The sequence below is a fragment of the Narcine bancroftii genome, chromosome 12, assembly GCF_036971445.1.
Source record: "Narcine bancroftii isolate sNarBan1 chromosome 12, sNarBan1.hap1, whole genome shotgun sequence".
In the NCBI taxonomy this organism is placed as follows: Eukaryota; Metazoa; Chordata; class Chondrichthyes; order Torpediniformes; family Narcinidae; genus Narcine; species Narcine bancroftii.
In genome coordinates, this window is record NC_091480.1 from 59,921,112 (window position 1) to 59,931,572 (window position 10,461).

The window sequence follows — 10,461 nt, forward strand, 5'->3', positions numbered from 1 at the left end:
CATATCCACTTTCCCGTAATGATGCGCCTGTTCTTCGTGTCCATATTCCCGTAATGATTGGTCTGTTCCCCGTGTCCACATTCCTGTAATGATGGGCATGTTCCCCGTGTTCACATTCCTGTAATACTGGGGCCTGCTCCCTGTGTCCATATTCCCGTAATGATAGGCCTGTTTCCCACGTCCACGTTCCCGTAACGATGTGCCTGTTCCCCGTGTCCACATTCTAGTAATAATGGGCCTGTTCCCCGTATCCACATTCCCGGAATGATGGGGCATTTTCCCCATATCCACATTATCGTAATGTTGGGCCTGTTCCCCGAGTCCACATTCCTGTAATGATGGTTCTGTTCCCTGTTTCCACATTCTCGTAATGATGGGTCTGTTTTCCGTTTCCACACTCCCATAATGATGGGTCTGTTTTCCGTGTCCACAGTCCCGTAAGGTAGGGCCTGATCCCTGTGTCCACATTCCAGTAATAATCGGGCTGTTTCCACTTCCCGGAATGATGGTCCAGTTTCCCGTGTCAACATTCCTGTAATGATGGGCCTTTTCCCTGTGTCCACTTTCCCGGAATAATTGGCCTGTTCCCTATGCCCACAATTCCGGAATGATTGATCTGTTCGCCGTGTCCACATTCCCGTAATGATGTACCTGTTTCTCATGTTCACATTCCAGTCATAATGGGCCTGTTCCTTGTGTTCACATTCCCGGATTATTGGGCCAGTTACCCATCTCCACATTCCCATATTGATGGTCCTCTTACCCGTGTCCACGTTCCCGTAATGATGTGCCTGTTCCCCGTGTCCACATTCTAGTAATAATGGGCCTGTTCCCCGTATCCACATTCCCGGAATGATGGGGCATTTTCCCCATATCCACATTATCGTAATGTTGGGCCTGTTCCCCGAGTCCACATTCCTGTAATGATGGTTCTGTTCCCTGTTTCCACATTCTCGTAATGATGGGTCTGTTTTCCGTTTCCACACTCCCATAATGATGGGTCTGTTTTCCGTGTCCACAGTCCCGTAAGGTAGGGCCTGATCCCTGTGTCCACATTCCAGTAATAATCGGGCTGTTTCCACTTCCCGGAATGATGGTCCAGTTTCCCGTGTCAACATTCCTGTAATGATGGGCCTTTTCCCTGTGTCCACTTTCCCGGAATAATTGGCCTGTTCCCTATGCCCACAATTCCGGAATGATTGATCTGTTCGCCGTGTCCACATTCCCGTAATGATGTACCTGTTTCTCATGTTCACATTCCAGTAATAATGGGCCTGTTCCTTGTGTTCACATTCCCGGATTATTGGGCCAGTTACCCATCTCCACATTCCCATATTGATGGTCCTCTTACCCGTGTCCACGTTCCCGTAATGATGTGCCTGTTCCCCGTGTCCACATTCTAGTAATAATGGGCCTGTTCCCCGTATCCACATTCCCGGAATGATGGGACATTTTCCCCGTATCCACATTATCGTAATGTTGGGCCTGTTCCCCGAGTCCACATTCCTGTAATGATGGTTCTGTTCCCTGTTTCCACATTCTCGTAATGATGGGTCTGTTTTCCGTTTCCACAGTCCCGTAAGTTAGGGCCTGATCCCTGTGTCCACATTCCAGTAATAATCGGGCTGTTTCCACTTCCCGGAATGATGGTCCAGTTTCCCGTGTCAACATTCCTGTAATGATGGGCCTTTTCCCTGTGTCCACATTCCCAGAATAATTGGCCTGTTCCCTATGCCCACAATTCCGGAATGATTGATCTGTTCGCCGTGTCCACATTCCCGTAATGATGTACCTGTTTCTCATGTTCACATTCCAGTAATAATGGGCCTGTTCCTTGTGTTCACATTCCCGGATTATTGGGCCAGTTACCCATCTCCACATTCCCATATTGATGGTCCTCTTACCCGTGTCCACGTTCCCGTAACGATGTGCCTGTTCCCCGTGTCCACATTCTAGTAATAATGGGCCTGTTCCCCGTATCCACATTCCTGGAATGATGGGGCATTTTCCCCGTATCCACATTATCGTAGTGTTGGGCCTGTTCCCCGAGTCCACATTCCTGTAATGATGGTTCTGTTCCCTGTTTCCACATTCTCGTAATGATGGGTCTGTTCTTCGTATCGACATTCAGGGAATGATGGGCATGTACCCCATGTCTACATTCCCATAATGATGTCCCTTTTCCCCGTTTCCACATACTCGTAATGATGAGTCTGTTTTCTGTTTCCACACTCCCATAATTATGGGTCTGTTTTCCGTGTCCACAGTCCCGTAAGGTAGGGCCTGATCCCTGTGTCCACATTCCAGTAATAATCGGGCTGTTTCCACTTCCCGGAATGATGGTCCAGTTTCCCGTGTCAACATTCCTGTAATGATGGGCCTTTTCCCTGTGTCCACTTTCCCGGAATAATTGGCCTGTTCCCTATGCCCACAATTCCGGAATGATTGATCTGTTCGCCGTGTCCACATTCCCGTAATGATGTACCTGTTTCTCATGTTCACATTCCAGTAATAATGGGCCTGTTCCTTGTGTTCACATTCCCGGATTATTGGGCCAGTTACCCATCTCCACATTCCCATATTGATGGTCCTCTTACCCGCGTCCACATTCCCGTATTGATGGGTCTGTTCTTCGTGTCCACGTTTGGGGAATGATGGGACTGTACCCCATGGCCACATTCCCGTAATGACGAGTCCATTCCCCGCATCCACATTCCCGTAATGTTGGGCCTGTTCCCCGTGATCTCATTCCCGTAGTGATGCGCCTGTTCCCCGTGTCCACATTCCCGTAATGATGGGTCTTTTTTCCGTGTCCACTCTCCCATAATGGTGGGTCTGTCTTTCGTTTCCACATTCCAAAATGATGGGCCTTTTCCACATATCCACATTTCCGTAATGATGGGCCTGTTCCCCGTGTCCACATTCCTGTAATGATCGTCCTGTTCTCTATTCCCACTGTTCCCCGTTTCAACATTCCCAGAATGATGGGCCTGTTCTCTGTTCCCCACCATTCCCCGTGTTCATGTTCCCTAAATGATGGATCTGTCCCTTGCTGATCAGCTCCCCCTTGGTGATTATCACCTTCCCTCTATGTCCAGGTACCGTTCGGAGAGGTGACGATGGTGCAGGAGTGGCTAGGAGTGAGTGGCATTGTGGAACGACCCGCAACAGAACACCCCAGGCGCCCGGTGCTGGGTTGGCAGTGTCAGCGTTCAGAAGTGAGTGGCGCCCGGTTCTGGGGTCTGTTTCGTTCCTTGTGTGGAGCTGCGGGTGCCCAAGCCTTTTTCCACCGCTGCTTTGTCCACAACCTGTGCCCCTTGGCCTTTGTGGATGGGGCGGGACGCAATCTGACCCCGGCTGACCTTCCACAGGCCCTGAGGGAACAGTTGCTGGAGGTTTGCGGGGACTCGCTGCGAAGGACAGTCTCTTTGCTGGGGGTGGGTATGGTGGTGGGGGTGGGCAGGCTAGCGGAGACGAGAGCCAGGAAGGCACTGGCGAAGGGAGCAGAGACCAGGGTCAGGGTCGAGGGCATCTCACACCCTTCTCCTCGCAACCCCAGGGCCAACCAAGGTTGGCAGCAGGCCACGGCAGCTCGGTTGCAGGAGCTGCACATCACACCACTGTTGTCATCCAATCCATGAGGTGATGAGAGACCTGCTCCAACCTCCCAGCCACCCTCTCCCAATCTCCCTCTCCCTGCCTCTCTACACACTCCCCCTCTCCCAACCTCCCTCTCCACGCCCATCTATCCACTCCCCCTCTCCCTCTCTCTTTATGTCTCCCTTTAACTCTCACCCCATTCACACCCGCCACTTCTCCCCCTCACCCCCGCTTCGGTCCCTCCTCACCCCCCACCCATCTCTCTGCCTCTTGCCCCCACGCCTCTCTCCACCCTCACCCCCGCTTCCCTCCCCCCACTCACCCCCCACCTCTCTCCTCTCTCGCCCTCCACCCCTCCCTCTTGATCCTAACACTCCCTCCCTCACCCCTTCCCCTGGCCTCCTGCCTCTCTCCCATCCCCAACCTCTCTACTCCCTACACTGCTTTGGGCATTGCAGAAACCTTGAGGGTTGCAAGTTGAACGGTGGTCCTGTTGATCAGAGAGAGACCACATTCATCTCAGATTTCAATAGGGGATTGACATCATCTCATGTGCTTCCCACACCGTGACTCTCCACACGGAATCTTCAATAAGCTTTGAAAGTCTCCTGTCACTTACTGGTACTACAATAAGCTGTATCAATGCAAAACACTCACTGATTTGCTAATGCTTTATATTTCTGCAAAATAAGCTATCATACCAGTGGTTCTCAACCTTTTTATTTCCATTCACATCCCACTTTAAGTAATCTCTGTGCCATAGGTGCTCTGTGATTAGTAAGGGATTGCTTAAGGTGGGATGTAGAAAGAGTTTGAAAACCACCGTTTTAATCGTCCCTAATGGACTCGTTATTTGCCCGGTTTTTTAACTCCAAAGGAAATTGGCAAATGACAATTTTTCTCAGACAAAATATTTCAGTAACAAATGAGTCTAGAGCAGTGATTCTCAGCTTTCCCTTCCAACTCACATCCCACTTTAAGCAATTCCTGACTAATCAGAGCACCGATGGCATAGGGATTACGTAAAGTGGGACGTGAGTGGAAAGAGAAATATTGCGAACCACTGAACTATGCTGTGTGTGATGGGATGGTGTGGAGGGACCTTCACTCTGTGAATGACCCCAGGAGTGTGTGATGGGACGGTGTGGAGGGAGCTTCACTCTGTGTCTGACCCCAAGAGTGGGTGATGGGACGGTGTGGAGGGAGCTTCACTCTGTGTCTGATCCCAGGAATGTGTGATGGGACAGTGTGGAGGGAGGTTCACTCTGTGACTGACCCCAGGAATGTGTGATGGGACGGTGTGGAGGGAGGTTCACTCTGTGACTGACCCCAGGAGTGTGTGATGGGACAGTGTGGAAGGAGCTTCACTCTGTGACTGACCCCAGGAGTGTGTGATGGGACAGTGTGGAAGGAGCTTCACTCTGCAATCCCTTCCTCCTGACCTTGGTGTTCTGGCAAGTGAGTGTATTCCCACATAGGCTGTGTGTCTGGTGTGATCATTCCACACCCCCCCCCTCCCCCCACCGCTGTGTGACTGGTGCTGAGTCGACATTCTTTGCATGCTGTGCTGGCAAGGTATTGCTTGGAATTGTCTCCCTGATGTCCGTGTCATGATGATTCTGACTGTTCACCAGATGTTAACGCACAAGTGTGATGGTTGTGTATGGGGTCATACAGCAAACTCTACACAGCTGCAATAAAATTGTCTTCAAATCTGAAATGAGTTGTCGCAGTGTTTTATGGTGCAGTCCAGGCCTTTTCTGTCTATTGCATTGGTGCTGACCATTCATCCCGATCCCCAACTCTCTCTGCTGCGGCTGCTTTGGCCAATGAACTTCCCAAATGATGTGGTTCTCTCTGCTTCACCTGCTTTTGCAGGTTGAGCACTTCTGATCTCCCCCACCTCTCTGGAGGGGATAGAGTTCCCCCACCCTCCCCAGCCTCATCTGTCTATACCTTTGACATCCCACTGTCAACAGTCCAACAATCCTCTCTTATCTCCCTTACCTTAATTTTCCCCCCTTACCTTACTCTCCCCCTGCTCTCTCACCCCTCGCTGTCTCCCCCTGCTCTCTCCCCCGCGCTCTTCCCCGCGCTCTTCCCCGCTCTCTTCCCCGCTCTCTCCCCGCGCTCTCCCCGCGCTCTCCCCGCTCTCTCCCCGCTCTCTCCCCGCTCTCTCCCCGCGCTCTCCCCGCTCTCTCCCCGCTCTCTCCCCGCTCTCTCCCCGCGCTCTCCCCGCTCTCTCCCCGCGCTCTCCCCGCGCTCTCCCCGCGCTCTCCCCGCTCTCTCCCCGCTCTCTCCCCGCGCTCTCCCCGCTCTCTCCCCGCGCTCTCCCCGCGCTCTCCCCGCTCTCTCCCCGCTCTCTCCCCGCTCTCTCCCCGCTCTCTCCCCGCTCTCTTCCCCGCTCTCTCCCCGCTCTCTCCCCGCTCTCTCCCCGCGCTCTCCCCGCTCTCTCCCCGCTCTCTCCCCGCTCTCTTCCCCGCTCTCTCCCCGCTCTCTCCCCGCTCTCTCCCCGCTCTCTCCCCGCTCTCTCCCCGCTCTCTTCCTCCCTCTCTCCTTGCGCTCTCCCCGCTCTCTCCCCGCTCTCTCCCCGCACTCTCCCCGCTCTCTCCCCGCTCTCTCCCCCGCTCTCTCCCCGCTCTCTCCCCGCTCTCTCCCGCTCTCTTTAACTCTCACAATGGGAGAGATGCTACATTGCAGCCAGGTATGGTCTAGCACTGCGTGGGACAGGAACTGCTCCACAGAAGATTACAAGGAACTGCACAGGGTTGTGAATATGGCTCAGACCATCACACACACCCCTCCCCTCCATTGACCCCATCTACACCTCATCACACTCCCTCCCTTCCATCGACTCTGTCTAACCTCATCATATTCCCTCCCCTCCATTGATCCCGTCTACGGCTCCCCTCCATCGACTCCATCTGCACTGCACCCTACACTCAGTGACTCACTGTAACAATACACCCTGCACTCTGTGACTCCCTGTAACACCACACCCTGCACTCAGTGACTCACTGTAACACCACACCCTGCACTCTGTGACTCCCTGTAACACCACACCCGACACTCAGTGACTCCCTGTAACACCACACCCTGCACTCAGTGACTCCCTGTAACACCACACCCTGCACTCAGTGACTCATGTAACACCACACCCTGCACTCTGTGACTCCCTGTAACACCACACCCTGCACTCAGTGACTCATGTAACACCACACCCTGCACTCAGTGACTCCCTGTAACACCACACCCGACACTCAGTGACTCCCTGTAACACCACACCCTGCACTCAGTGACTCCCTGTAACACCACACCCTGCACTCAGTGACTCATGTAACACCACACCCTGCACTCAGTGACTCCCTGTAACACCACACCCTGCACTCAGTGACTCATGTAACACCACACCCTGCACTCAGTGACTCACTGTAACACCACACCCTGCACTCAGTGACTCATGTAACACCACACCCTGCACTCAGTGACTCCCTGTAACACCACACCCTGCACTCCGTGACTCCCTGTAACACCACACCCTGCACTCCGTGACTCCCTGTAACACCACACCCTGCACTCAGTGACTCCCTGTAACACCACACCCTGCACTCTGTGACTCCCTGTAACACCACACCCTGCACTCTGTGACTCCCTGTAACACCACACCCTGCACTCAGTGACTCATGTAACACCACACCCTGCACTCAGTGACTCCCTGTAACACCACACCCTGCACTCAGTGACTCCCTGTAACACCACACCCTGCACTCAGTGACTCCCTGTAACACCACACCCTGCACTCTGTGACTCCCTGTAACACCACACCCTGCACTCAGTGACTCACTGTAACACCACACCCTGCACTCAGTGACTCATGTAACACCACACCCTGCACTCAGTGACTCCCTGTAACACCACACCCTGCACTCAGTGACTCCCTGTAACACCACACCCTGCACTCTGTGACTCCCTGTAACACCACACCCTGCACTCAGTGACTCCCTGTAACACCACACCCTGCACTCTGTGACTCCCTGTAACACCACACCCTGCACTCAGTGACTCCCTGTAACACCACACCCTGCACTCTGTGACTCCCTGTAACACCACACCCTGCACTCAGTGACTCCCTGTAACACCACACCCTGCACTCTGTGACTCCCTGTAACACCACACCCTACACTCAGTGACTCCCTGTAACACCACACCCTGCACTCAGTGACTCCCTGTAACACCACACCCTGCACTCAGTGACTCCCTGTAACACCACACCCTGCACTCTGTGACTCCCTGTAACACCACACCCTACACTCAGTGACTCCCTGTAACACCACACCCTGCACTCAGTGACTCATGTAACACCACACCCTGCACTCAGTGACTCCCTGTAACACCACACCCTGCACTCTGTGACTCCCTGTAACACCACACCCTACACTCAGTGACTCCCTGTAACACCACACCCTGCACTCAGTGACTCCCTGTAACACCACACCCTGCACTCAGTGACTCCCTGTAACACCACACCCTACACTCAGTGACTCCCTGTAACACCACACCCTGCACTCAGTGACTTCCTGTAACACCACACCCTGCACTCTGTGACTCCCTGTAACACCACACCCTACACTCAGTGACTCCCTGTAACACCACACCCTGCACTCAGTGACTCATGTAACACCACACCCTGCACTCAGTGACTCCCTGTAACACCACACCCTGCACTTTGTGACTCCCTGTAACACCACACCCTGCACTCAGTGACTCATGTAACACCACACCCTGCACTCAGTGACTCACTGTAACACCACACCCTGCACTCAGTGACTCCCTGTAACACCACACCCTGCACAGTGTGACTCCCTGTAACACCACACCCTGCACTCTGTGACTGCCTGTAACACCACACCCTGTACTCAGTGACTCACTGTAACACCACACCCTGCACTCTGTGACTCCCTGTAACACCACACCCTGCACTCAGTGACTCATGTAACACCACACCCTGCAGTCAGTGACTCACTGTAACACCACACCCTGCACTCAGTGACTCCCTGTAACACCACACCCTGCACAGTGTGACTCCCTGTAACACCACACCCTGCACTCTGTGACTCCCTGTAACACCACACCCTGTACTCAGTGACTCACTGTAACACCACACCCTGCACTCAGTGACTCCCTGTAACACCACACCCTGCACAGTGTGACTCCCTGTAACACCACACCCTGCACTCAGTGACTCCCTGTAACACCACACCCTGCACAGTGTGACTCCCTGTAACACCACACCCTGCACTCAGTGACTCCCTGTAACACCACACCCTACACTCAGTGACTCCCTGTAACACCACACCCTGCACTCAGTGACTCCCTGTAACACCACACCCTGCACTCTGTGACTCCCTGTAACACCACACCCTGCACTCAGTGACTCATGTAACACCACACCCTGCACTCAGTGACTCACTGTAACACCACACCCTGCACTCAGTGACTCCCTGTAACACCACACCCTGCACAGTGTGACTCCCTGTAACACCACACCCTGCACTCTGTGACTCCCTGTAACACCACACCCTGCACTCAGTGACTCCCTGTAACACCACACCCTGCACTCTGTGACTCCCTGTAACACCACACCCTGCACTCTGTGACTCCCTGTAACACCACACCCTGTACTCAGTGACTCACTGTAACACCACACCCTGCACTCAGTGACTCCCTGTAACACCACACCCTGCACTCTGTGACTCCCTGTAACACCACACCCTACACTCAGTGACTCACTGTAACAATACACCCTGCACTCAGTGACTACCTGTAACACCCCACCCTGCACTCAGTGGCTCCCTGTAACACCACACCCTGCACTCTGTGACTCCCTGTAACACCACACCCTGCACTCAGTGACTCCCTGTAACACCACACCCTGCACTCTGTGACTCCCTGTAACACCACACCCTGCACTCAGTGACTCCCTGTAACACCACACCCTGCACTCTGTGACTCCCTGTAACACCACACCCTGCACTCAGTGACTCCCTGTAACACCACACCCTGCACTCTGTGACTCCCTGTAACACCACACCCTACACTCAGTGACTCCCTGTAACACCACACCCTGCACTCAGTGACTCCCTGTAACACCACACCCTGCACTCAGTGACTCCCTGTAACACCACACCCTACGCTCAGTGACTCCCTGTAACACCACACCCTGCACTCAGTGACTCCCTGTAACACCACACCCTGCACTCTGTGACTCCCTGTAACACCACACCCTACACTCAGTGACTCCCTGTAACACCACATCCTGCACTCAGTGACTCATGTAACACCACACCCTGCACTCAGTGACTCCCTGTAACACCACACCCTGCACTCTGTGACTCCCTGTAACACCACACCCTGCACTCAGTGACTCATGTAACACCACACCCTGCAGTCAGTGACTCACTGTAACACCACACCCTGCACTCAGTGACTCCCTGTAACACCACACCCTGCACAGTGTGACTCCCTGTAACACCACACCCTGCACTCTGTGACTCCCTGTAACACCACACCCTGTACTCAGTGACTCACTGTAACACCACACCCTGCACTCAGTGACTCCCTGTAACACCACACCCTGCATAGTGTGACTCCCTGTAACACCACACCCTGCACTCAGTGACTCCCTGTAACACCACACCCTGCACAGTGTGACTCCCTGTAACACCACACCCTGCACTCAGTGACTCCCTGTAACACCACACCCTACACTCAGTGACTCCCTGTAACACCACACCCTGCACTCAGTGACTCCCTGTAACACCACACCCTGCACTCTGTGACTCCCTGTAACACCACACCCTA

At 53.8% G+C, this 10,461-nt stretch overlaps 1 protein-coding gene across 2 annotated transcripts in view; it reads left to right on the forward strand.

The window, feature by feature from the left end:
- The window catches only part of smug1 (single-strand-selective monofunctional uracil-DNA glycosylase 1), a 157,834-nt gene extending 152,514 nt beyond the window's left edge, over nucleotides 1-5,320 (forward strand). For both annotated transcript variants that reach the window (XM_069906182.1, XM_069906183.1), the window contains exon 3: nucleotides 3,099-5,320. In XM_069906182.1, the coding sequence (XP_069762283.1) occupies nucleotides 3,099-3,641 (543 nt within the window). In that variant the 3' untranslated portion in view covers nucleotides 3,642-5,320. The remainder of the gene's footprint in view (nucleotides 1-3,098) is intronic.
- The last annotated feature ends 5,141 nt before the right edge of the window (nucleotides 5,321-10,461 follow it).